The sequence below is a fragment of the Gallus gallus genome, chromosome 7, assembly GCF_016699485.2.
Source record: "Gallus gallus isolate bGalGal1 chromosome 7, bGalGal1.mat.broiler.GRCg7b, whole genome shotgun sequence".
NCBI lineage: Eukaryota > Metazoa > Chordata > Aves > Galliformes > Phasianidae > Gallus > Gallus gallus.
The window spans coordinates 18,208,098-18,235,782 of NC_052538.1; the positions used below are offsets into that span (position 1 = coordinate 18,208,098).

The following is a 27,685-nucleotide window of genomic DNA, read 5'->3' on the forward strand; positions in this document are numbered from 1 at the left end:
CCATGAAGCCAGCACACAGTTTCTGTTTGCATACCTGGGTACCAGATGGTAGGCCATCTTTCTTCCCCTCTTTCTCTGTGTGTTTTCTTCTTCACTCTGGCATCTGAAGGTGGATTTAGAGATGCCCTGCAGTTCCTGGATGTGGTAACTCTACTGCCCAAGTGATATCACTGTGTACGTCCCACACACCAGATCTGTGGCAACGAACCATTCCTACAGCTATCTTCAGCGTATCAAAGATTACATCCTAAGCCCGCTGCTCCACAGAAAGGCAAAATACTTTGGTTTTGCTCAGTTTAGCACCAAATTGCAGTTCTACCCAGTGACTGGTGAAAATAACTCTGTTTTTCACAGTAGTTCTGATAGAGCTGCAGAAAGTATTATTAGAGTCATTTGAAAGTTTCCATGATGGAGAAAACACATGGAAATATTTTTTCCATATTTACCCTTCTGAATTGTTTAAAGCAAATTGAACAATCCTTAATGAACGTGCACTAAGAGATTGTATTAGGTATCTCATTCATGAGGTAATCAGTACCATTAGGAATACTGCGTGTTTTCTTTGTTAGCACTGTGAAAACCTAATGCTTACACATTATACACACAGACACAGCCATGTGAACGCATGGCACTGGGTAGGTTGCCTACTGCTTCCCACGTGTTTAGTTCAGGATTGTATTTCTCAATACTCTGCAGGTACGTTCCCTTGGAATAGGAATATCCTCCTGTCACATAGATGCACCCGTTCATCACCACCGCGCCGCACTCCATTCTCCGTTCCAACATGTGAGCCATCTGCTTCCACTCGTCCTGCTCTGGGTCGTAGCAGTCTGTGATCGTGGTCTGTCCACCCACAAAATAGATCTTGTTTTGTAATGTGATTGAACACAGTCCATATTCTTCAGGAAGAAAGGAACACGGTTCAACTCAGCATGATAACATTAACTGACATGACAAACATGGGGCACACAGAGGTCAGCTGAGGTTTCTCACTGAGCTGAGAGGACACCTCAAGGATTTCTGCTACCCATGGTCAGAGCAAGCCCGAGGTGTTACAGAGCACACACAGGAAAGCACCAGCATGCAATGATAATCTCTTTAGAAACTTACTGTTACCAAATGTAGGAAGTAGAGAAAATCCTTTTAAAAAGCATACAGAAGATCTTTGACAAATGATCATGGGCAGACAAATTTTATGGAAAGCTAGCTTGCTATCACACTTAATAAATTGTAGCCACTCCTTAGCCAAATATTTATGGAGTGATTTGCATATAACACGCGCTTGTGAGAAGGGCTTTCCCTTCTCAGAGCCTGGTAGATGGTCAAGCATCCACTCTGGTCCTCACTGCCCTACCAGATATCTTCCTTTTAGTCGGAACACTCAAGGAGGTTTAAAGTTTGGAACAAAGACATCACATTACAGAGCTTGTTGTTTACCTGGATGTGGGCTTGTGGTGACGATGCTCCACTCGTTGCTACCCGAATGGTATCTCTGGATCTTATCGTAGGTGCAGCTTCCCCTGTAGCCGTAGTGACCGCCGGTTACGAAGATGACTTCGTGCAGGACACAGGCGGTGGCGTTCCCAACACCTGCACAGTACAACAGTCACAACACACCTTCAGACCACACACAGCACCCAACGGCACTTCCATCGGTAACCCCAATTTTAACAGCTTGTTAATTAGTGTTTTAGGATGAAATTATGCTTGCAGGTATTTAAATGAATACAAAATTAAATAAACTGACAAGACACCTTATTTTAGCAGGATAAGTCATGAACAATTAAATAAAATTGCAGTAGCTGACATGTATTGCACGTAACATGGCCACAAAAAAAAATCACAATTTTTATGCAGTCCTTAAGGACACAGTAACACTGGCTTTGGAACAGGGAATTACTTCTACTATGTTTAACTCATTTTTAAGTGTCACATATGTGGCAAGGACAAAGTCAATGGAAGCTGAGATTACTCAGCGTCTCAGGGTCTTTTTGCTGATATTTTTAGTCTTTCTCATATTATTAGCAATGCTATTATACAAAGAAGGACACAAATGGAATGTAGCTGTGATAGCTCTGTCTCTGGGAGAACAAAACAAAAATAAAACAACGGCGCTGCAAGATAAGACGGACAAAAACTGGCACGTTGGTGCATTTCTAAGCCTCTGAAAAGCTTCACACAGAAAATGGGCCCAAATATCTGCTCGCAGTATTAGTGTAGCATTCATATTTCTAAATTAAAAATGACAAATAGTAGTATTTGTAGGAAATATGTGAACATTGTAGAAAACAGTGGCATGAGCACAATTAGTGTTTTTCTCCTGTTAAACACCTCAAAATCTCTGAAAAAAAATTACTTTGCAACAATTTACAATAAAATCTTCTAAAATATTTTATAACTAACAGTAAATAATTCCATTAAGTTGTAAAAATGTATAAGATGTATGATCATTTATAAGCTTCAGAACAAAACAATATCCTTTAGTTAGGTTGTTCTCCAAGCGCTTGTATTTTCAGTAGGTCACTATTTTGGCTGCTAAAAATAGGTATCTGTGCTTTTCATTATCCACGCTCCAAAGATTTAACTAAGGATCCTGAACAGATGATACACTGGAATATGAGAAAGCTGCATGCAAGATGTCTTAAATGAAGACACGCTTATAAATAAACTGTACAGAAAACAATCAGGCCTTATACCAGAATAACACAGTCCCTTTACTGAAGCTCACTTTTTGAGGACCTGCTGAACAGACTCTAATCCCAGGTAGTTTTCTAAACTTCTTTCCAATTCAAATAGAAATTTACCTCCTGAAGGAAGACAGACGTAAATGACACTGCCATTGCTTGTTCACTGTGTGCCCAACGGCACAGCCAAGTGCAGCCATTGGGTGTTTGTAGCGGTTTGGCCCACACGGACCTGAACCAAAGCCTCCTGACATCACTGGGGTGATCCCTCTGAGCTCGACTAGGCTCTAGCCATGAATGTGTCTGTGGCACTTCTCAGTGGCAAACGTGAGAAGACTGACACTGAGGCTGATGCCACACGAGAGCTTACGTACCTTTGATCATGTTTGCAATAGGAACCCATTTCTTTTTCAAAGGATCATAGAACTCAGCTTCTTGCACCGGAGCTCCCTTCCGGTAGCCACCCAGTGCGTAGACACAGCCGCTCAGGGACACCGCACAGTGGTAGTATCTTGCATCAAGCATGGGGCAGCCCTCTGCCCACTCATCCCGCTCACTGTTATATATCCACACGGTATCCAGGGCTTCAATGCTCTCCGTTCTGTAGCCTCCTGTCACATATATGTCTGGCCCCAGGCTCGTGACCCCGTAGCTCTCTCGGGTATGATCCGGCATTTCTGCTCCCTGGAGCCACGCGTTAGTTAAAGGATCCCAAACGTGCACTTCTGATAAGGGATGCCAATAATATCCTCCAACCACACACATGGTGGCTGTTGGTCTTTTGGAAAGGCCTTTGGGACTGGGGTTTAGGGCACTGTACACAAGGGACCTTATCTTATTATCATTAAGTCGGCATTTTTTTTGCAGGCTTAAAGCTGACCTCAAATACACATTATCTAGGTCTAGTTTGATGCAGCTCAGCAGTTCATAGATGTCTTCAATTCTTTCCTCTACATTGTGTGCAACCCACCTAACGACAGCTCCGACAGCTGCCTCTTCTTTCCAGACATTGAGGTTCTCTCTGGAGAGGATGAAAGCCAACTTCTCCTTGCTAACATCCAGGAACTCCTCCTGCTTCCACACTTCTTCGAACTGCCACAGCAACATCCTCCGGGACTCCTTTTCCAGTTCCAGACAATTGTGGTGCTCAGCAAAGGCGTGCATCCCGAGGCAGTTGTCAGCATCCAGGTGCCTGATCAGAAACTGTTCACAGGCTCTCTTGACTGAGACAAACTGGAGGAGATCAGCCGCCTGCAGCAGGCTTTGCACGTTTCTCTTTGTTATTTGGATCTGGGACGTGTACGCATAATTCACAAGGGCTTCCAGCACGGCGTGGCTGAGCTCAGGAAGCCTGATCTGGTTTTTAGATTTCTCTTTCATATCGGCTGTGAACATGGCTCTGAAATAACTGCTGCAAGCCGCCAGGACGGCTCTGTGGCAATGCAGCAGGACTCCCGAGGCGGCCTGAAGCGCGATGTCAGTGAATAGCCCGTCTAGGTAGAATGCCCGGAACGCGTCCAGCAGGCACACAGGGTGCGATGAGTCGCGGTAGGCGAACTCGTAGTCCTCCTGCCCAGGCAGGGCCATCGTCACCACCGCACAAAGCCACCCGCAGCCCTGGCACTCACCCGGTGGGGGCCCCTCCGCAGGGTCAGCAGCCCCCGGCTGCAGGGCGGGGAGACGCCGGCCCGAGTCGCTGCTGCCGCTGCCCCGCAGCTCCCCAGCCCCCAGGGAGGGGGGGAAGGCTTATGGCAGCGATGACATACGGCCCCGCGGCTGTCAGCCCTATTAGGGACAGATGCTCCGGGAGCGTCACCAAGCCGGTGGCACACGGCCACACAGCAAAGCCAGAGTGCCTCCGACAGCCTGCGAGGAGCAATGCGGAGAAGGGATCCCCTAAAGAGGAGATAAGGCTGAGCCCTCCTCAGACACCTAAGTGTTTGCAGAGCATAAATGACAGTCACAAACCGTGCCGGCTAATGCACTGGCAAGACTGTGCTGACTCCAACTTACAGGCAAATTGCCCAGGAAGAAGTTTATACGGCTATTACTGCTTCTGAAAATGAGGCTCACAGTTTCTCTTCTCCGCTGGCACATTTCATAGAGCTGCAGGGATCCCTACGTGTAAGTGAAGCACAGCGGGCTTGACGTGGTGCTGTGCTTCCCCCCAGTGGGATTCAGAGCTTCAGACCCACAGCCGGGCTCTGCCTGCCCTGCCAGCGCCCTCCTAGGCTGAAAGGGCTGCCCGGGGCTCCTCCACCAAAGGGAGGCAGGCATTTGTTAGGTTTAGCTAAGCGCCTGCACACCCTAAAAGGAGAAATTAGGAGAGCTCCTGCTCTGCACAGATTCATAAGCTTTTTTCTTTCTTTCTTTTTTCTTTTAATTAGCAGTGATACTTCCTCCCTAGTTCCCAGTAAAGCATGAATTAAAGAAGGAATCTGAGTGGGAAGGTGTATATGGACATCCCACTCCATCCCTCCTCACATGCAGACTGCAATAGGACTCACGCTTTCCACTGGCTTTTATGTAACAGCACAAGATGTGAACAAACTGATCCAAAAATACCTAGCAAATTCTTCACATATCTTTGCCTTCGGTTTTTTCAGCCACTTTCGATGTATCGTCAGCCTAAGAAATCAGTTATGTGGTGCGGTGCAGCTCAGAAATTACTGCAGCCCAGCTGCTCTCACCAGCAGCTGTCCCACAGCTACATTGCTCACTCCCCTTCTTTCTCTGGAGCATTCCCATGTAGGGTCCTGACTCTGTTTATACATCCCCATGCCAACAACTTTGTTTTACTGCTGTTTTTCACTTTCCATTTCATCAGCTGCCTATGGATAAGCAAGAACTGCTCCCAGCTCTTGGCCAGCTTCCTAGCATATAAGGTCAGGGTATAGGATTTCAGCTCAGTACTCCCCATACTAGCTGGTGTGGTAGCAGGCCTGTTACCATACAGAAATTTCCATCTACACAAGAGCCTCCCATTACACATTCTGTAACATCTAAGCCACCGCACTTCCCCAGAAGTGTGACACCTCCCTCCTACAGAGCACATTGTTTAAACACCCAGCAGTCAGGTCAGCAACAACCAACACTGAACCAGCACCCCTTCAAGGACCTGCTCTGCCCTCTCCTTGCCTCTTTTGGCTGCTACCAGCTGAAGCTGACTTCACAATCTGGAGATACTCATCTCTCCCCCCCTTATACTCAAAAGTGGAAAAGTTTGGTAACTGTGGTGCTTCAGAAAAGTGATCCCTTCTCTTTTATTAAGATGGGAGCGGGGAGGGCAAAGGGGAAGACCTCATTAATTGCTTAATGGCTTACCTACTGGAATGGAGAAATTCTGTCTGTCTCCAACATGCACTTTGCCCAGAAAATAGCATCAGCTCTACACTCTACTTGAAGTGATTGGATCCCAATTGCAAATCTTTTCAATTAGTTGCTTTATCCCTTCTCATCTCCTGCTTCTCTACTCTTAAAAACAACCAAAAAATCTCTTTCACTGTGAAGATGAATTTCTTGCTTAAGGAATCAGCAACAGAGCAAACTACAACATGAAGTTCCTAAGGCTAAAAGACAAACAAATATAAGTGGAAGTGAAAAAGGAGTACTTATTTATATACCAGGTGGATGGGTTTGCACCCCCCCCCCCTTTTTTTTTTTTTTTTAATAAGCAGTGAGATCTGGGGACCAGCTGAAAGCAAGCTGCTTTACAACCAACGTACAGAAAGCACAATATCCGCAACCCTTAGCAGCATACCTAGAATGAAGGAGATGCACAACTTTGGAGGGAAAGAAAATAAAAAACAACACACACACACAAAACAAACAACAACAAAAAAAAAAAACAACACCCATGCAATACCACACAACATTCATCACCATTCTCTTGTACAGGCTATAAATCAGCAAACTGAAACAGCTTGAAACCCTTCAGGTAGTCAGACGTCAGACACTGTCTCTGCACCCATGCACAAGACAACAGGGTAAGCTCCCCACAGTACAAACATCTCAGACAGCTATCAACTACCCATCATTAAAGCTATGCTCCTGAGAACCCATATGTATCATCTGGGACACCTTGGACAACAAACTGTTCAAAGCAACCTTCTGTAATTAGTTAAAATAGATGAAGAGCTAAACACCGGACTATTTACAAGGCAGTACTCGAAGAAATCTTCATTTATACATTATTGTCCTCAAAACAGGGGAGACCACTCCTAAAGATCCCCAACTTAACAGGGGAGACCACTCCTAAAGACCCTCAACTTAAAAAAAGCAGGTAGTAACAACATTAAATGTTAGTAAGAAAATGAAAACAACACCCAAAGACAATGCAGAAGCAATTTACATCAACTGCAGGCTGCTGAACCACATCTCTGACATTTGCAGCCACATCGCTGCAGGTTAGGTAGAATTCTCAGCTACTAAGGCACATAAGGCTAAAACAGACAACAGTTCAGTAGCAGTTGGGACCTTTGGGGACACTGTAAGAAAGAAAACATTTGGCGTGAAAACAGATGATTCAACTTTAATGAGACTGAAGTGCCTCTGCGTGCACAGTACAAGTCTTATGGTTTGTCTCAGCACGAGGGAGAAACATGCTCACCACACGCTCACAAATGATTCCTTATTCAAACACAGGCAAATTCTGCTACAAAGTTAAAATGGACGCAGATGTCCCCTTTCAGCCCATAGGAGGGGATTACAGGATGCACATAGACAAGAGTGAATAGGTGAAACTGGTATAAGAACGCATAGGGACACACACAGCATTCCGTGGGCAGCAGAAAAAGCAGTGGGCTGAGTCCCAGTTGACAGCACAGGCTCTGTATGGAGCAACAACAGTGCACAGTGGGAATATTCTTCCTGTGCTTCAAGAGAGAACCGACAAAGGAACGGTGTTGTGCAGACTGACACCTACACGTGTGCTAAGCCACTCCTTACAAGTGGCCCTTACAAGAACGGAGTGCGTTACAGAACACCTTACACAACTCAGGCGTTGCTCTTCTCAGCGACAGTAACTTTTATTGTCTTTAATACAAACTATTAAAAAGGAATTCAGTTTGGTAAAATATTCAGTATATTAAAAATATAAATGCATCTTCAGATCAAATAGGATTAGAGACATAGCAAATCATTTACAAATCAAACATTTATCCCGATTAAAAAAAAGTACTCAAAGCCAGAAGGTCCAGAATCACATTCCTGGTCTGTAAACCATATACATTCTTTATAAATAATTATTCTTTGTGCACTAATCTTACTCCTTCCCCACAGCACGTGGAACATCACTTTGGCAGTAGGTGGAGGCTCAGGATGGAGAAGACAAAAGGAAATGGCCATTCCTCATGCAACCCCCTCCCCGCCCCGCACACCTCTCCACAAATATTGGAATCCACACTATGCCTGAAAGCCACTTTAACATCACTTTCCCACTACTGACAAAACTGAAAATACAATTTTATACTCTGTTTAAACAACATAGGTTCAGCTGATATCCCAGTTCTATAATGTTGTGTTTCTGTGTGCATTCGGCATTTCTCACCCAGGAAGAAAATAAGACACACCGGTTTCCTTCTATCACTTCAATTGTTCTTTTATAAGCAGCTTCAGATAAGACATAATTTCAACAGCAGATGACCAAACCAGAACAGAACACTCTATGGGACAGAAATCTCGAGAGAGCTGAGAAATCTTCTTCTCTAGGGTATACCCATGCCTGGGCATAGCAACATCACCCTTCTTCAGAAACATCACTGGGCACAGGTCATTCCCACCATCACCTATATAAGCAATCTGCGTATAACTCACTCCTCTCTCCAACTGTTTATCTAGAAACTCTTTTAAAACTTTCCTTTTGCAAAGGTTTTTAGGGCACTTGGGACATTGGTGGGCATGAAAGTTCTGCACGGTCAGGTAGCCGCTACTGCTGAATGCTGCGGGGTTTGTAAACACTTCATCAAACACCTCCTGGAAGTCAGCAGCTTTTAAAATCCAGTCAATAAACACTGTGTTAGAATCTGAAACAATGATGCAGTCGAAAAACTCTTTGTTCTTGCCAATAAACCCCAGAAGATCCACCATGCCCGCAGTGAAGGGAATTGCTGTCATGGTTCTTTTCATGTCATCTTCTTGGACGCCACTGTCCCCCAAGTAGACAAAGACTCTGCCCATGTATTCTGTCCAATGTCCCGGCCGGTAGGAGCTCTGTAACCCATTGGGCAGCTTTTTGTCAGGAGCACATCTCACAATCCAGGTGTCGCTATTTTCATCTACGATCGTATGGTCAAAATCAAAAACCAACAGAAATTTCATAGCTGTCCGTGAACGGTTCCCAAGACAAACCAACGGAGAAAAAAAGATATTTACATAAATGAAACTACTCTGAATTGTTACCCCGGCCTTGTGCTCGGGAGAAAAAAAAAATATGCACGAAAGACAAATATCTGAACAGAGAAAGCTATTTATGGCCACTACAACTCTGGGAAAAGTAACGCTGAGGCTAAAAACAGCAGTGTGGGAAGGGCAGAGCTGCAGCCCGCGCCAAACCTCCGCCAGCAGCCCCGGACAGCGCCCACCTCTCGCTGCAGCTCCAGCCGCGGGCCTCGCACCGGAGCAGCGGTTCCACGCTTCCCCGCCAACACTCCCAGCGCAAACAAACCGGGATTCTCCGGCACCCGGAGGGACATTTAGATGGTGCCACAGGCTTCAGAGGCATTTGGAGAGCGAAATACCGAACAGCGGGCGGCGAGGACGCGCCAAACGCAAGGAACCGCGGCCGGCGAAAAGCACCGCCGCCTGCGGGTCCGGGCTGCAGAGCACCAGCTCGGCTCGCGCAGCCCCCGCGACAGCTCCATGCCCCGGCAGGACGCACCTCATGGGCCTCGCCGGAGCCCCGCCTGCCGCCGTGGCCGAGCCGAACGCGGCGGCGGCGCCCGAAGGGGCGCGGGACTGCGGAGCGCCGAGCGCCGGGAGCGGCACCGCCGGCCGCGCCAATCGCCACTTCCGGCTCGCGCCGCCCGCCTCCGGTCCGGGCCGTCACGTGGCCGCGGCGGGGTTGCCCGGCAACGCGGCGTACACACGGCGGTGCGGCCGCCGGCCATGGCGGCGGGGCTCGGGCTGCCGCGTCGGAGGCGGCGGCTGGCGCGTGAGTGGAGCCTCGCGGGTGCGGGCAGGCGGGGGCCGCGTGCCAGAGCCGCTCCCCGTGACCCTGGGGGCGTCTCTCCCTCCCTCCCTTCTGGGAGCGCTGCCCGGTCCCGGCTGCTCTCAGACCCACGTCCAAGGGCCGTCCCAGACTGCCAGGTACCACGGGTCAAACCTGCGCGCACGCAGACGGCCGTGGGACGCGTGAGCGGTGCCGCAGCCTGAGCACCGACACGTGTACGGTCAGAACGCGGGCACAGGTGCTCTGCCCTGGCCCCGGGGTGCCGAGGTGGGGAGAGCGACCTTAAGGAGCGCTTGCTGCTGCTGCCATGCACGAATTCAAACGCTGACACAGGATTGAATTCAGGATTTTCTGACTCCAAATAACATCGGTGCTTTCTCCCCCTCTACGCAGCATCACACAGATTTGAAGAAAATAACATTCTAGATGGATGTTTTCTTCCAAATGACGTAGATCTCCGTCAGGTAATTGTATTGCCAAGAGCAGAGTGGGAAAGGATGCAGGAGGGCCTCGGCAGCATGAGCAGAGAGGCAGCACGCGTCCTCGCTGAGAGGAAAGAGCGACAAGAAATGCACTTACGCTCCAAGGCGGCTGTCAGAGACTGGACGAACACCATTATGGTAAGCACTGCGTGCGTTTCTACACCAGGAGATCTGTTTTCATGTATGCAAAAAGGGAAGAGCCGAGCCGTGTGGTGTGATCGACGTGCCCAAGGCATGGGATGCTATCCAGAGAGACCTAGACGGGCTCGAGCAGAGGACCCAGATGGACCTCACGAGGTTCAAGAAATCCAAGCGCAAGGTCTCACACAGGGGTTGTAGCAACCCCCACTAACAATGCCAGGCGGGGGATGTAAGGACAGAGCACAACTCTGCCGAAAGGACTTGGGGGTACTGGTGGATGGCAAGCAGGGCACGAGCCGGCAATGTGCCACTGTGGCCCAGAAAGCAAACTGTATCCTGGGCTGCATGAAAAGAAGCGTGGCCAGCAGGGTGAGGGAGGTGATCTGCCCCTCTGCTCTGTGCAGCATCATTCTACGACTCTAAAACGCAATAGTATTTCCAGGTGTAATCCCTTAATTTAACAGTTGCTTTTAAACATGTATTTTAACTAAGCTCCACATAAATGGTTTAACTGCCAAACCTGAAATGCAAAAGAAGAACAAAAATCATGGAGTGTGCTGTCCTGAGAAAGGTTTATACATTTTTAACCCATGATTTTTAGACGTGAATTTTTATCTGCATTGTAGGGCCAGGCACAAAGGAAACTGAAAGCCAAAAAACTCCGTGAAGAAAAGCAAGAGGAAGAAAGAAAGTTACTTGATTTGGAAGAAGCAAAATTCCAAGCAGCAAAATGGAAGGAGGCCATCGATAAAGCAAAAACTTATCTGTACCACCAGAACGAAAGAGTGAAAGGGCTGCATGTTTGTTGACAATTTACAGTTTTTACATTCAAATCATACTGAGTTTCTTTAAACACTTTGGACATGCAAATTACTAAAATTGTTCTCTTGCAGAGCGCACTTCTACTTGCTGAGGTCCTAAAGGAAAGGGATGCTCAAATTGAATTTAAAAAGTTAAAGTCAGATGTTAACAAAAAGAAGGAAGAAGAAATAGAACGTCGGTGTAAAGAAGCTCTTCTCAGAGAGGAAGAAAAGGTACATCAGCGTTATATGAATCGACTGGCACTAAGCAGAGATCAGCTGGAACAGTAAGTAGCAGTAAAGTAGGGTTACTTTTGATTAATTATTTAGACTCTCTTCTCACAAATACACTCTGTAAGGTTTCTACAGAGAGTTAATAATCGTTTGTCTCAGAAATGTGACATTTTAGAAAGCATAATCCAAACAAAAGACCTCGCACAAAAAGGAGAAGCTGTCATAGGCAGTGTGGTAAAGCTGCCAACAGTCTGCATGTGAAATCACTTCCAGTAGGCAGCAGTAGGTTTTAATCACATCACTATTCCAATTTTGTTCCTGACAGTGTATTTTAAATCAATTTTGGTTCCAGAAAAGGAACAATTTAAATCAGACTGTTGCTTTGGCCATAATCAGCTGCCAGAGAATGCATCTAGAGGACTCATCACTGCTACCTCCACTCTTTCAGCTTTTCCAGAGAACTTATGGGGGAGTCACCAATGCTATTTACAGGATTGGTGGGCTGACAGAAGGAATCAAATTCCCTGATGCAGGTAGCAGGTTTAAAGTCTGGTCTCAGGTATTCCAGGTCTGGAAGAACACTGCTGGTTTAAGCTGTTGCCTGCATGTTCAGACAGAGAAGTGTAGGTATGGGGGGACTTACTGGGGAAATCTTGCTCACTGAAGCTGCTGCAGAGATAGGCCAAAATGTAATGGATGCGGAGATGCTCATGGGTTGCCCAGCTCAATGTTGTTACCAGTCATCCGCAGTCTGTCTGCATACACCATGTAGCTAATTTCTGGTCAGATTACTGAAGGGCTACCACTACAATGATGCTGGTTTTTACCTTAGACATTCTACCCACCTTCTCTTCAAAATACCAGATATTATAGTGTTAAAAGTACCTGTAGACATGCAGAATCCCTATCTGTTCATTACTTCATGTGGCCCCTAACCCATAAATTCTACTCCTTTTTTTTTTTGTTTCAGAATAAAGGAGCGCAAGCATCAAGCAGATCTTGCCAAGCTGGAAGACAAAAGAGAAGGAGAAGAAATACAGAGATTGAGCCAACTGTACCAATTAGAACTTCTGAGAAAGATGGAAAAGGAACAGGAGAAAAAAGTTGAACGCCAGAGGCTGTATCATGTAAGTAACAGGAAAGCAAAGAGTTCAAAATGCTCGCTTTGTTCTGGAGTGAAACAGTAGTGTTGATTAATATAGCTTAACAGGCCTACTGGCAACAGGAGCTTCAGTATGCCAGGTACCATGTACTTCCCAGTTTTATGCCCATTTTTCTTTGATAGGAAAAGGAAATAATTAGAGTCTGTGAATATGAAAATAATTGGAGGGGTTTGCACAGTTCTATTCCTGTCAGCATTCCCCTCTCCCATGTGTGTGGATGGGAGCAAGGGATAATGCTCCCTGCATTGCATAGTAATGGGTTGGTTGCAGCTCCAACCCACGTCTGATACTTGATTCCCCTTCTTTCTCTTTTCTACCACCTCCCCTTCATGCATGTTCAAACCAGATGAGGAAGCAATAAGAATCCCTTTCCTCTCCATTCTCTTTGAAAGAAACATGAAGAGAAGGAGTTGGAAGTGATTCTTTTCAGTTGCTAATCCAGGCTTAGATTTTCTAAATTTCACCTGTTATCAGGATCATTTTGCCCATACAGGAACACGTAGCTAACCAGAAAATAATCAAAGCAGTGGAGAAACAAAAGCAAATGGAAGAAGACAATCGGATTAGAGCTCAGTTTAAAGCAAAGCAAACTATTGCCAAGCTGATGAAAGAGAAAGAAGCTGAATTGCGTAGGTAGGTTCAAAGCTGGCTTATAAAATGTATCTAAATTAAGAATTACACACTTTTCTTATTCAAATATTTCAGACTGATGACATAACAAAACCCACAATTAGTCTGTAATTAAATTCTACTCAATGGGGCGTAGAGAATTCAGGACAAAAAGGAAGTTCTTTCACGGCATCATTAGTAATAGATCTGTGAGTTAGCAGTAGATTTCCTCGCACCTCAAAGCACAAAGGTTTACAGAAGTGCAAAGTTCTACTCCAGTGTGTTGGGAACAGTGATTTTCTATATGGCCTGCCAAACCTCCACCATCTCAGCAATTAAAGACAACTAGAATCACAGTTAAAAGTATTTTTGGGCATAAGCTATAATTCTCTGAGATAGATCAAGAAAAATAATCACGCTCCTTAACAAGGCATCTATATTAATTAATTAAATTACTTTATTAATAATGCTGTTAGTAAGGTCTACCTATTTAACACTGAAAGTACTGCATGAATATGCCAGTAAGTTAATCAAACCATTCCTATTTCTGGCCAGTACTTCCTGCATGTCCCTCCTTAATAGCAAGATGCTGGTCAGACTTTGAATGATACAGCACTTTACTGCAACAAAAAAATCATCATGTTATGAAAATATAGGGAACACTTATTTCTTAAATCAGATAATTAAAACAAAACAAAACAAAACAAAAACCAACAGGAGGAATACAAGGAGGTGAAGAAGTGGAGTGGGTGGGCCGGAGAGTGGCAGGAAGAGGTGACAGGCAGCCAGATCGCGGGGTCTGGTAGAAGCAGTGCTTCATGTAGACGAGGTGCATATGTTATGAATACTCACGTTCTTCTGCAGAATAACACAGGAACACCGGGATAAAATTGTTAGGCAATTAGCTGCCCAAATGAGTGAAGTACTGAAGATGGAAGACAAGCGTATTGCTAGAGAAATTGCAAAAAAAGAAGCTGCACAAGAAAAAGAACAGAAAGAGAAAGAAGCAAAAAAAAAGGCTGCCATTGAGTCTATTGCTGAACACAGAGCCACTGTGGTAAGAAATCTAACCTGTTCTCATCCCTCTTTCTGGCATGTACTTAGGAATACCTTCTAGGAACACTGTGGTTTTTAGCGTGCTAACTGTTAGTGAGACATACCCACAAGTTCTCAGTAGCTGCCTCTCATATTTATGATTTACAGTTACACATCTAACACCTTAAGCAAGCCACAAGGTACCTGGGTTCATCTGTTTGAGTTTGAAAGCTCTGTAATTGTTAGTAATTTGTGCAAACACTTCTCAGTCTCAGCCCTGCTTCCTGCAGCCGAGGAGCATGTCAGTGCTGCCAGAAACTGGGCCTGGACAGAGTGCAGCTGCCATGATCCAGCATATCAGAGCACTGGTGTGGGACTGCACTCTTATTGCTTCTGGATCTGGCCTGAGAATGGCTGGTTGAAAGGCATGGCTCCTCAAACTAGCAGGGTAACTATTTGGTTAATCCGCTCTATTTTATAAAATGCAGATGAAGATGAAATTGGAGAAGGAGAGAGAGGAAAAAGCAGAAAGTAAAAAAGAACTTCAAGCATTGCTGGAAAAGAACCAGATCTATCTGGAATCAGAAAAAGCCAAGAAACAAAGACAACGTGATGCAAGCATAGAAGTACAGAAAATTCAGATCCAGCAAATGGTAAATGGCAGTGCCATACCCTTCCAGTGCCTTCAAAAAGGAGCATAAACCTAACTGACAGTGCTAGTCAGTGTGGGAGTCATCCATACAAACCTATTCCTGCCAAGGAGTGTTGCATGAGTGAAGGCTGGTTTGCAGTGACACATCAGTTCCCGTCCTGTGTTGTTATGTATGGCTGCTGTCCCCTTGTTCCTTGGGGATCTGCCCAGAAGATACAGCAGTGAATGCTGATGTTCATTCAGCTATTCAGTGTACACTTTCCTGTGGTGGGGTGAGCTGGGAATGAACTGGGGAGGAATGATATCTGACAAGCATGGTAACGTCACCTCCAATCTCCTGTAAGCTTACCCTCTCTAAATTTTAACGGACAGTTATGTTGTGAAAGAAATCCTAATCTTTGTTATTCCCTTTTTATTTCCTCTTCTTCCTCAGGCAGAAAAGAAGGCAAAAGAACAGCAGGAGAAGCAAGCAGACTTGGACTACAATGCTCAGAAAGAGCTTATTGCGCTCCATAAAGAACATGAATTCCAGAAGTATGCAAAGCAAGTAATTGAATCGGTGTCCACGACTACACATCATCTCTATCCTCTCCTGAAAGCTTCCAAAGAAATAACAGGACTTGGAGGTGGCCCATTTTCCAGAGGAAGTGAAGGAACAAATCCTGGTTTTCAAGCACAGGATGTTGCTGAGACCCAATTACCTTGTTGTAGCAGTACTACTGCTGAAGAAGTTAAAACTAAGAAAGAACACTGAGACTATCCAGCAAGGAAAGCCAGTAGTAGTTTTTATGTGGTTAAACAAACAAAAACTTCTTGAACCTTGAATTCAGTCAAAACTATAAATGGATCTACATTAAATATATGCTATGAATCTGTCCATTTGAGAAAATAAATTCCACAGAATTGAGTATGTTCTAAAAAAACACCAACTTGTATTTTATGGAAGTTGTAAGCTGTTTCTTTGCTGAAATGTTTCCATCACGTTTTATGTGATGAGAACAGAGTTATGGTTTCATATCATAACTGGCTATAGGAATGCATTATATCTTATTTTGACCATCAGCATTACCCGTTCCAGCCAAAGGCTCACTACTACTGTTCCTTTTTTATTATTTTTCTAGAAATTCACTGTCCCACGTTTTTCAGTCCTACAGGATATACGTGTGATACAGATTCCCAACACCAAAAAAGGTGCAAAAAGTTACACTGCTCACTAGTCTACTTCCAGTACAGTGTTCCCCATAATGAAAATAAAACGACAGAATCCACAGAGCAAGAATGCACACAAAAGTCAGAGTACTTACCTTACTGCAGTTTCTGTAGTGCTTTGCAACTGTCTCTGTAAAATTAATGTTTTGCTGTAAATTAGTTATGTAGAAGTAAGGATGTAAGCTGGTCACAGACAAATGTAGTTATCCAAAAGGCAAGTAAGTCCCAATGCAGCTGTAAATAACTGACGAAAACACCACGGCAGTCAGAAACAACAGTTTGATGGTTCTTGCAAAAAAGAATAACAAGCAATCTGCAGTAGGCAAATTCAGATCTCAAATTGTTTCTCAGGGAGCACAGAACTCTTTGGAGCTTACTCTTGCACAAAGCCACACACATCCCACTCGAGATTTTTCTTTGCCGAAACGTCTCCATTGCGTTTCATGTGACATGGACAGTTAGGATTTCATGTAATTTCCTCTGCAATATCCTGGGCTCTGAGCAGGACATTCCTACTTAGGGGGGCACGAGAAATACAGCCCAAGGAACCTGAGGCCTAGCTTTGCTGCACACATTCTTCTGTTCCAACCCTGAGCTGTTCATCTCTCTTGGCCGGGGCATCAGTTGACACGAGTTCTAAGAAAGGAAGTTTCCCAAAAAGGATAATTGATAATATTTGGAAAACGGGTCTTTGTGTGCCATCAAAGTTCTGAGCCCGGCTTCGGACAGCAAAAGGCTCTGACATACAGCACGGGGCCTGGATCCTGAGGGCGGCCCCCCGCGCAATCACAGTTCCCCTCATCTCTGCCGCGTAGTGAGTGGACGTGTTCCTTCCTAACGGCAGCAATCGCCTCCTCGAGGAGCGTCTTCCAGGCGGGAGAAAGGGGAGAACTGAGCGATGGAGGACGAACCCAGTCCCTCCGCTCCCGCGCAGCCAAGGCCGGTCGCGCAGCGACAGCGCGCACAGGTAGTTCTGCACGGCCCGCCGCGGCCCGGCAGGGCGGCTCCCGCCTCACGCAGCCCTGGGACCCGCCAGCAGCGCGCCGGGGCGGGGCCGTGCCGTACCGCCATCGGAGCCGGGGCGTTCCCATCTCTCGTCTTTTGTTGTCCTATCGCCGCTGGCGCTGCCCGGTAGTGCCGCTCTCCGCCTCAGGGCCGCGCGGGGCTGAGGAGCTCCCGCTCTGGAAACAGAGAAAAGAGGACGGGCGTGCCGGGGCGGCTGTCGCCGCTGGTGGGGATCCGGAAACCCGATTTTCTGTCTCTGTGCGGAAGCGGCCGATGGAGCACGAGCAGCGGGAGGCGGAGCGGGAACACGGCCGCTACATGGAGCGCCGGGCGGTGGCCAGAGAGCAGCTGGCGCAGTGAGTCGCGGGCTCGCAGCCTCCCGGAGCGGGGCTCGGGTTGAAAAGCCCGCCGCGGCTGTCAGCACGGCGCCCACGGGCCGTGTCCCGGGCTGCCCGGCGGTGCCGCGCTGGGCGGAGGGACCGCGTCTGCTCGAGCCGGCCGCTGTAACGCGCTGCGTTCGGCCCCGCTGCTCAGGGTCTGGTGCCTTTTTAAAGTCAGCTCTCCGGCTTCAGAAACGCCTCTCACTGGCGGTGGCAAATGTCTGCTCAAGCTAAACAAGGGGAGCTGTGTTCTGATGCTGAGAGCAGGCGGCTTGTCTCCCTCGGGCAAAACTTGTCGTTCTTGCCGTTTCCCCACAGTGACTCACACGTCTGTGTGGCGGGGATGGGCTGATGACCGTTTCCGTGCCTCGGCCCGCGCTGTAGCGCTGCTCGGAAGGCTGCGCTCTGACAAAAGCCGAACTTGTACAGGGAACGGGGCCGGCTGTTGAACAAGTGCATCGAATGCAGGCTGTTATTCAAGTCCATATGCTGGTCGTGTTTGCTTTTGCTAGTATTGATTAGGAAATTCCTATGCTTAGTCTTTGTGCTGGAGCTCAGCTTTGGCCAATGGATTTGTAGCTACCATTTTAAAAAACATGAATCTATTTTGATCTGATGTTCTGCTTTCACTTCACGGTATCACATTGTTTGGTGTGTTTTAGTACCTGCAGACGTGCAGTATTCCAGTCCGTTCCCTATGTCATGAAGTCCTCGGGCCATTTATTTCCTTCCTTTTCTGTTTCAGAATAGAGGAGCACAAGCATCAGGCAGACCTGGCCAAGCAGGAAAACAAAAGAGAAGGTGAAAAAATACAAAGGCTGGGCCAGTTGTACCAACTGGAAATTCAGAGAGGAAAAGAAAAGGAACAGGAGGAGAAACTAGAACGCCAGAGGCAGTATCATGTAAGTAACAGAAGGAGAGAGTTCATTACTTGCTTCACCATGAAGCACTCACATTAGGACCGTGAATAAATGGGTCTCTTGGCAGCAGAAGGTTTGCTGATAGCTTCAGTAATGCTGGGTCATACCCTCCTGCCTTGCCAGCTGCAGGCATTGTTGTTCCTGTCCTCATTTGAGAAGGGCCCCTTGGAAGTTGTGATGTGACACCCAGAGCTTTGAGTGGTCTGTAATGGAAAACATTTGTGTAGGCATCAAAGAATAGCCTTGACTTGAGAACTGGATTTAAGCCTGTTTTAAGCCCATTTTTCTTTCTTAGGAAGAGGGGAGTAGTCTTGAGTCTGTGAACATGAAAATACCTTTGTAAGTTGTCTTTCCTCCTGTGACTAGAGTTGTTTAGGAAATCATAGAATGGTTGGAAGGGACCCTGAAGATCATCCAGTTCCAACCCCCCTGCTATAGGCAGGGATGCCTCCCTCTAGACCAGGTTGCTCACAGCTCCATCCAACCTGGCCTTGAATGCTTCCAGGGAGGGGGCATTCACAACCTCACTGGGCAACCTGTTCCAGTGTCTCACCACCCTCACAGTAAAGAATTTCTTCCTAATATCTTGTCTAAATCTACCTTCTTCCAGTTTAAAACTGTTTCCCCTTGTCCTGTCACTACACACCCTTATAAAAAGTCTACTAAATTACTTATCACACCTGCTGTTCCCCCCTCTACCCCTCCTACATGAACCCCCATGCTTGCTTAAGCAAGGAGGCCGAGGTCGAAGTACTTTGATTCATTAACAAGTGAGACAATACAAGGAGAGAACTGACAATGAAACCCCGTTTGCCTTTTTTTTTTCCCTTCCTTCTGGTCCTCTTACTCCATGTGCCTTCAACCTCACATGTGTGAGAAAAGCATTATATACCAATTGCCGTTTCTAGGTGACTACAAAATGTCTTGTGCGTTAAACTTTCACAGTTCTATAGACTTACTGTTTGTATCCTTCAGAGCCTGTGCCATGTGAATTACTTGGAATGGGAGATTATTTATGGGCAGTAGGGAAGCAGAGAAAAATGTAACTGAAGGATATTGTGCTGGGGACTGTGACTGCATGCTAACTTTACTTTTGTGGTAGTTTGTGATAGTTAGGTCCTGAATGTTCTCTTCCATCTGTTCCTATGTTCTATACCTTCTCCACTGTTACAAACAAAGAGCAATAATTATAGAGTAGATGTGAAGGCTGTACTGAATTTTTCTTTTCCTATTAAATATTTCAGAAGTCTCATTCTGCATTAAAAAAAAGTTATTTTCCATTTAAACAGGAGCATGCAGCTGAACAGGAAAAAATTAAAAATGAAGAGAAACAAAAAGAAGACAAAGAGGATGATCGAATTAGGGCTTATATTAAAGAAAAAGAACTGATGGCTGATCTGAGAAGAGAGAAAGATGCAGAGACCAGCAGGTAGGTTGAGGGCTAAAGTTCTTGGTGTTAAAATTCAAAGCTCCAACTTAATTTTGTGACAAACATTATTCTGAATCCTTATACCACCAAAATCAAGTGTGCGATACAAGCAACTTTTCTGTAATTAAAACTTGGAAAAAGGTGGAAAATTCAGAAGAAATGCTTATTGGTTTCAGTAGTAATTGGTGCTCTGTGGTCTCAAGTCTTCAAGTTGTCTAGACTGCAGATCTCTGCATCAGCATGTTGCCTCTTTCTCTAAGATGCATAAAGAAACATATTCATTACAGTAACAAAAGCAATTGTTTACCTGCTTAATTGTGAGGATATGACATTTCTGAGCCAATGCAACAAATTCCCTTTGCTTCCTGCTTTCAGACATACTCCCAGCATTGGCCTGTTTTGGCAGTGCTAGGTGAACTGTATGATCCATCTTATTATTGCAACAAAAAGCTAGCATGACAATAAACATATATATAGGGAGCGCTTATTTGCCATTTTAGCAAAAGGAGGTCATGGAGCTGAATGGGTGGGTCCGTGTGGCAAGAGAGAAGGATGAAATCATAGAATCACCAAGGTTGGAAGAGACCCACAAGATACAAAAAGCAGGACTGCTGAATTTATTCTGAGAAGTGCCTTGGAAGGCATAAGCATATACCAAATATTCTGGTATGATATGGTAGTTTTTGTTGTGCTTCAGGCTAATTGAGGAGCACCAGGACAAAGCTTGTAAAAAACTAACTGCACAGATGAACAAGGCATTGAGGATGGAAGATGATCGTCTTGATCGAGCAGCTGCAGAGGTAGAAAATGAGTACCAAGTGAAAAACAAAGAGAAAGAAGCTAAAAAGAAGGCTGCCATTGAATCTATTGCTGAACACAGAGCCACTGATGTAAGAAACCTAATCTATTCTTGTCCCTCTTTCTGGCGTGTACTTGGGAATACTTTCTAGAAACATGGTTTTTAACGTGCTAACTGTTAGTGAAACATACACACATATTCTCAGCAGTTTTCATCATATTCACAAGCTACAGTTATACATCTAACACCTTAAGCAAGCCGCAAGTGGCGTGTGGATTCATACCTCTGAGTTTGAAAGCTCTGTAATTATGTGTGCAAACACTTTCCGGTCTCGGCCGTGCTTACTGCAGCTGAGGAACCTAGCCCAGATCACAGCTTGTGGGCCTGTTGCCATCTTTCTGGGTCCTCTCTCCCACCTGGAGTTGGGCACCATCTTTTGGTGCTGCCAGAAACTCTGGGCCTGGCCAGAGCGTAGCTGCCATGATCCAGCACACCAGAGTGCTGGTGTGGGGGCTGCATCGTTACTGCTTTTGGATCTGGCCTGGAGAGTGGCTGATTGCAAGATATGGCTCCTTAAACTAGCAAGGTGATTATTTGGTTAACCTCCTCTATTTTATGAAATGCAGGCAAAGATGAAATTGCAGAAGGAGAGAGAGGAAAAAGCAGAGGGTGAGAAGGACCGCAGTCAGTGGATGACAGATGATCGTATCTACCTGGAAATGGAAAAAGCTAAGAAAGACAAACAGCATGATGCAAACGTAGAATTACAGAAGTTTCGAATCCAGCAAATGGTAAATAGAAGCGTGGTACCCTTTCAGAAAGAAGCATGCATCTATACTAGCAACACTAGATACTGTCTGTAGAGCAGGGACAGGAGGCATGCCGCGTGTGATGTGTTGTTTGTGATCTGTGTGCACTGCAGATGTCAGTACCGGGGAGCCAGCCACATCTCAGAGGAGTGGAACATAAGTTTCTTCTGGGCTTTCTCAGCCTGTATTGGTCAGGGAGGATTACTAGGAATGGCTAATGATAGGAAAGAGATCAGCGCTGCAAATATGGCCTCAAGAGACACCACTTAGGAATGGAGATCCCCTTTCTGCAACTGAATTTCCCTTGAGCTCATGACCTTATTATTCAATTCCTTGTGATGTCAGCGTCCCAGTGTAGGAGCCACTCACACAAAGCTTCTCTTCCCAAAGAGTGTTGTGCAAGTCAAGTCTGTTTTTCTAAAAATTCACTATTGCACTTTTTTCATAACTTGTAAGACTGAACGTGATAAGAATTCTGAACATAGGTGCGAAAGGTTTTAAGCTAATTCTGTTGTAAAATAAATACTAAGCCTTGTTATTCTCTGTTTCTCAGGCAGAGAAACAGGCAAAAAAACAGCAGGAAAAACAAGCGGACTTGGACTACGATGCGCAGAGAGAAGCCACCTTTCATTAAGAGCAAAAATTTCAGAGATAAAGACAGTGAGTAACTTAATGTGTCACGAATGCATGTAACTTTTATTCTCCCTGCCAAGCATCCAGGGTGGTAACAAGGCTCGGATTTAGGCCTCCTAAGTAAGTTTTATTCCTTTTTTTTTAATTATTCTTTTTTAAATCAGAATTAGTATGGGATACTGCTGGAACTCAGCTACATCAGTGTGGCTGAACTACTACTTCAGAAAAGGTGCTTCAGAAAAGAAAATGTACAAAGGAACATTAAGGGTATTCAGCAAGAATTCATAAAATATCAGCTGAAGATTGTAAAATTAAATGAGTGTTTATTCAGTATACTAAAAAAAAAAGGCTTGTGTAGCACTATCCCCATCCTTCCTTGACAAATGTATGTGAGCTGCTGTCTTGATCAGACACAGAGCAAATTCTTGGAATTGGGCAGCGATGTTGAGACTTACGTGCCCTTCAAATCCCTCTGCAAGAACACAGCCAGGACTCAGAGCACAGTCCCAGGTATTGCTGGGGGCAGCTGAGCTGTTTCTGGACAGCAGGACATAGCTAAGTACAGCTAATTCTTTGTATCCACTTTAGTCAGTGCAGCAAAAGGGGCTGGTTGTGGAATGAAGAAGCTGCTGCTGAGAACATCATTCACGATGCATGTATTTTTGGGGCATTTGCACAAAGTAGGAGTAGTTTGGGGTCATGGCTCAGTACTCATCACTGTTTGGAGCATATCTTCCTTCTTAAGTTTTCATCTAAAAGGTTCCAGTTTGTCATTACTCTGAAATGTGAAAAGCACAGTAAATAGGAACAACCAGAACAACCAAGAGATCTATCTCAAAACTCGTTTCTCATCTACAGAAAAATGCTAATATTGCTGAACTGTCAGCTAAGTCATACAGCATTCCTTCCAATTATCTTGGAATAACTGATTTGTTTGGAAATAACCTTTTTCTTTTGGGGGAAAAAGAGGCATGGCAATTAGCTTCTGAAATAGTCTCTCAATCCTTGTATACTTTTTTTTTTTTTTAGATCACTAATGAAAAATTTATTTCCCCTCTCTCTGAGCTAGTGCTCTTTTAATTACCTCAAGCTTTTTTTCAGCAAAGAATGGAAACTTTTAATAAAGTCTTTTGATGGCAGAAGCTGAAACCTTGAGAAGAAGCACTGACTACAGTAAGACTTGTACTGAAGTCTGCAGAGCTTGATAATGCTCCAAATGCATACCCAAGTGCACATTTGCACATGCTCACAATTGGTGAGTTAAACGTGCAATTGGTGAGTTAAACGTGCAATTGGTGAGTTAAACGTGCAATTGGTGAGTTAAACGTGCAATTGGTGAGTTAAATGATTTTAGTCTACTTTCACAGCAACAAGAAGTAAGGTGGATTGCAGCCTCACCTCCTAATTAGCTTTAAATAATAAAAAAAAAAAATCAAAAGCCCTGTTCTGTAGATTGTGTGCATTTGAAATCCACATTTCCATGGGGCTTATACCCCTTTTTCTTGGAGTGTCTACAGAAATACCAAATTCAACTACCAGAAAGCAATTCATCCTTTCAGTTTACCTACAGTGAAATAAGCATCTAGGGTAGTTTTTAAAACACACTGGCTAAATGTGGATTCAGTTGTTTGTTTCAACATTAGAAAAGCATTAATCAGTGATATTGCATTGACTTCCAAAGGTGTGTATGCTTTGTGTGCTTGCTTAAATGACTAACTCTCGTTAGTGATCCCTATAAAAGAGCAAAGAAGTTGTTTTAGCAACATGAAGAAGTAAATAGTTGAGGTTCTAGAATTTTTAGTGACGAAACATTATGATAACATCTAATTGTTCTTTACAGTTGTCCTCCATGAAAGGCAAGAATGGAAATCTTGCAAGAATAATACAGAAGACTAAAGTAATTTTTATGTTTGATATGTTGAAGAACACAAAGGAAGAAGAAAAGACTGGGAAGAAATTCAAAGAACAATTCCCTGTGCAAGTAGAAGCACATGAAAGCTATTGAACAGCCTGAGATGATAAATAAATGAAACAGTGAGAAAGTTCAGCTCACTCAGTCTGGCAAGGAAGAAGCTCAGGAGAGAGCTAGGAGCAGCCTGCAGCTGTTGGAAGGGTAGTACAGCTAAAGCAGAGCCAAGCTCTTCTTGGAACTGTCAGATGATTGATATAACAGATTATTATGTGGGAGACCAGGTTGATTGTAATGAAACACCATGTTCATGCTGAAAGAGGTTAAAATTGGATCATTTTGGCTATAATGGTGGTCAGCTATCACCTGAGAAGGCTTTGAAATGTTCACATTTAAAGCAGGAGGTCAGTCTAGCTGACCACCAGTGGTCCTTTTCAACAACAACTTAAAAGATGGCAAGAGAATACAGTTAGCAAAAATACTGGTAAGCGGAGACAAATAATTGACCTGGAAAATCTGCTGAGAGGTATCTCTAGTCTAATGCCAAGTGTCACTGCATATTTTTATTAGCTAAAGTTGCAATTTATAGTTAGCAAATCAGAATATGCTTTGAGAAATAACTTGGCTACTAAACATGAATTACTGATTTTGCTCAACAGAGCCTCCTCTCAGCTGCTGCACTGCCTTGCTTCAGGAAGTCATAGGACACATGCACATAACTTAACAGGTATTGGTCTTGTAAGAAGGCCAGGAAATGCAGGGTGGTCCCAGAGGAACTGATACAGACAACTTAAACTGTGTTTTTTTTTTCAAATGTGTCACCCAACTCTGTGGAAATAGATTGTTAATTTAAGTGCTTACCTCCAGGGTCAAATGTGATTTTCCAGCACAATGCCATAAGTCTGATGCCTGTATGGCTATAGCAATAGTCTCGTCAGATCGAATTCTGACACAGAAGATGGAATAGAGGAGCTTTTTAAATACCTCATCCTAGGTAGATTTAAGTTAATCATCTGTGCAGTTCTGTACTGTCAAGTGGTGATCTGGGCTAGAGTTCACTAGTTCTAACATTACAGGCTGCTACTGCTCAACTCAGAGGAAGGATGAAGATGACACCTAACTGGAACCAAACTTCTACTGAAGAGAAGAGTTGGCACCACAGGGCAATTACGAATGGACACTTTCATTTGTCACTATAGACTGGCCATATATAACTCTTCTGAAATTTTTTTCAAAACTTAACGGTGGTTTTAGGTCAATGAGTTTTTTGTTTTAATGGCTAAGTTCTTTTAGGTTTGTTATTTACTTATACCTTTTTCGTATTTATAATACTTTCCCATTTCAAGTCATGTAATCTTCCTCCTTTGGTAATTCATCTTTGTCTCTGCTGAATCTTCATTCTTGTTCTGGCAGTGCATCTTTTTCTCTGGTAGAGAATCTTCCTTTTAGTTCTAAATAGCTCAAAAAAAAAAAAAAAGACTTCAGAGGCAGTTAAAGTGAAAGGTAGTGCTACGATAAGACTGTACGAGATACCCTTCTTTAATTCCTTCTATTTAATGCGTTCTGCTATGTTTCTAAATTTGGACTCCGTAGTTATTCCACTTACGCTCCTGTACTGCCACCAGTGCAATCTAAGCTTCCTTTATGGCCTAGTAAATGATTCAAACCTGCTATTTAATGTATTAAACCAATCTTTTAAAAGATCTAAAACAGCTTTAAAACATAGCTGATTGTAGCTACTTGATACTATCCCTATATAAACCAGCATCATATATATATATGTGTTCAAAATCTGGAAACTACGCATCCAGCAACTGGAACAGGGGCATGGCAGACAAGTGGAATTTGGACTGTCTTTGGCAAAGCTTAGTATTATATTACTACTGTAGGGCAATTACTATTGTTTCAATTACAACCCATCAATTCATATACATTCAATTGTATAGTAGTTACAAATTACACAGCAAGACTTAAAACTTTCTTTCTTTCTTCTTCAGAAATACGTCTGACAAGTATAGAAGCACCTACAAACCAATAAGAAGCTATAGCCACTCTGCAAAACCTACCAGTGCCTAACAGCTGAAGCCGATTGGAACACATAACAAGACATGCAATGTGCTGGAACCTGCCTATATTCAGCTTCAGCTCAGGAAACAATTACTGTATCTACAGCCATAGGCTTCAATACGCAATTGTAATAGTAATTACTGTACTTTTATTATGAAGCACAGCAGAAGATTCACTTTGAGGAAGTCAAGAGGTAAAAACCTAAATGTGATTTATACTTGACATCTGTGCTGTGCTCCTTGAGTATTACTGGGCTTCAAAGCTTAATTAAAACCTTGTGTTGTGGCTTTAAGAAAACCTGAATAATAAAACTGAGTAAGCTGTTTAAAAATAGCTGCTTGTAACAGTAATATCAGTGCCGAGGGGTTTTGTTTGGGGGTTGTTGTTTTTTTTTGTTTTTGTTTTTTTCTTTTGGACAATTTTCTACTGAATTTTATTGTGGAGAAGGCAGTAGAAAGACTAGATTGAGAAAGCTGCAGCATAGGCTCAGTCTCTTAACTCTATGGGAAAGAGATGTCTGCAGCAAGATAGTTGTGTCCCTTGCACTCAAGTTTCTAAATTAGCTAGGAAACATACACAATAAGGGCATGGTGTGCTTCTCTGCTGTCTCCTAAACACTGCTCTGGCACAGCCAGGATGGAATACTCGTGTAGGTGAGCTTTTGATCGAAACTTAGCTTTGCATTCAGTTCTAAACTGGCAGCTATCCTGCTGGATTTAAATCCATGTCATCAAATAGGAACATCTGTAACTGGTGAAAACTATTCTTCATAAATACAAGGCTTTTTTTTTTTTTTTTTTTGCATGTAAGTACAAGATCAAAGTTTGAAACTTGCAAAATAGCTATAGGGATAAAATAGATGAGTTTAGTTACACAGCTGCATTTTTGTGTGTTGAATTAGATACATAGCCTGTCATTTGTCTGGAGTAGAAAGCTGCAATTCCATCTATTAGCAAACACTATCATCCACTTCAGCATGAAACTGAAGATGTGAATAGCCAAATTTTTACAAAAGCGTATAAATTTGGGTTTAACTGAAGAGGTCATGTCCTGACATTTAAATGCACCGTTTGCACCATGTGAACCAGAAATGAGCAATTCCCTTAATTACATACAGAAAATTAATACTGCAAGAAGCACACTTTGCAGACAGATTGGCTATGCTAATAAATACGCCAAAAGCAGCATTTATTACTGAAAATTAATACATAACATATACATTTCCTTTCAAGAACTTGTGTTCTCCCAGCTGAGAACTGGGTCATCATCCCCGTTGAGAACTACAGGTTACAAAATATTGAAAAGACAGATTTCCAAATATTTCACTAAATATTACATGCACACCACTACTTACATCATGAACCACAGTTCTTTTAGCTGGTGAAGGAAACCAGTTATCAGCTGTTTCCTCTTACAGTGTATCATAAATCAATAGGCCTAAATTATTTCCAGTCCTTCCAATTATTCCTTTAATTAGCAGTTGGGGCTAAAGCAACACAGTGACTAGTTTTTTAATATACACTTACAGGAATATGTACAGAATACGTAGGAATGACT

At 44.1% G+C, this 27,685-nt stretch overlaps 4 protein-coding genes across 5 annotated transcripts; 2 read left to right on the forward strand and 2 right to left on the reverse strand.

Annotated features, from left to right (window-relative positions):
• Window positions 1–34: 34 nt before the first annotated feature.
• On the reverse strand, window positions 35–9,701 carry KLHL23 (kelch like family member 23). Its single transcript, XM_015289695.4, has 4 exons — window positions 9,562–9,701; window positions 3,059–8,959; window positions 1,438–1,590; window positions 35–899 (listed from the first exon to the last, which is right to left on the reverse strand). Exons 2-4 carry the CDS (start codon window positions 4,269–4,271, stop codon window positions 589–591), a joined length of 1,677 nt encoding a protein of 558 aa, XP_015145181.2. The 5' UTR covers window positions 4,272–8,959; window positions 9,562–9,701; the 3' UTR covers window positions 35–588.
• PHOSPHO2 (phosphatase, orphan 2) lies at window positions 7,687–9,701 on the reverse strand. The gene is made up of 2 exons (XM_004942754.5): window positions 9,562–9,701; window positions 7,687–9,004 (listed from the first exon to the last, which is right to left on the reverse strand). The coding sequence occupies exon 2, from the start codon at window positions 9,000–9,002 to the stop codon at window positions 8,268–8,270; it is 735 nt and encodes a 244-aa protein (XP_004942811.1). The 5' UTR covers window positions 9,003–9,004; window positions 9,562–9,701; the 3' UTR covers window positions 7,687–8,267.
• Window positions 9,002–15,891, forward strand: CCDC173L (coiled-coil domain-containing protein 173-like). 2 transcript variants are annotated; one of them, XM_046944082.1, is made up of 9 exons: window positions 9,002–9,852; window positions 10,246–10,472; window positions 11,102–11,275; window positions 11,369–11,562; window positions 12,480–12,636; window positions 13,166–13,305; window positions 14,146–14,338; window positions 14,805–14,969; window positions 15,402–15,891. In XM_046944082.1, the coding sequence occupies exons 1-9, from the start codon at window positions 9,381–9,383 to the stop codon at window positions 15,720–15,722; spliced, it is 2,043 nt and encodes a 680-aa protein (XP_046800038.1). In that variant the 5' UTR covers window positions 9,002–9,380; the 3' UTR covers window positions 15,723–15,891. The 2 variants fall into 2 exon arrangements, with proteins under 2 accessions (XP_046800038.1, XP_004942810.2); XM_004942753.5 differs by having other exon boundaries at window positions 9,002–9,834.
• Window positions 15,892–17,273: 1,382 nt separating this feature from the next.
• On the forward strand, window positions 17,274–26,461 carry CCDC173 (coiled-coil domain containing 173). Its single transcript, XM_015289700.4, has 6 exons — window positions 17,274–17,538; window positions 18,308–18,464; window positions 19,772–19,911; window positions 20,609–20,801; window positions 21,337–21,501; window positions 22,073–26,461. The coding sequence occupies exons 1-6, from the start codon at window positions 17,456–17,458 to the stop codon at window positions 22,151–22,153; spliced, it is 819 nt and encodes a 272-aa protein (XP_015145186.3). The 5' UTR covers window positions 17,274–17,455; the 3' UTR covers window positions 22,154–26,461.
• Window positions 26,462–27,685: the final 1,224 nt, after the last annotated feature.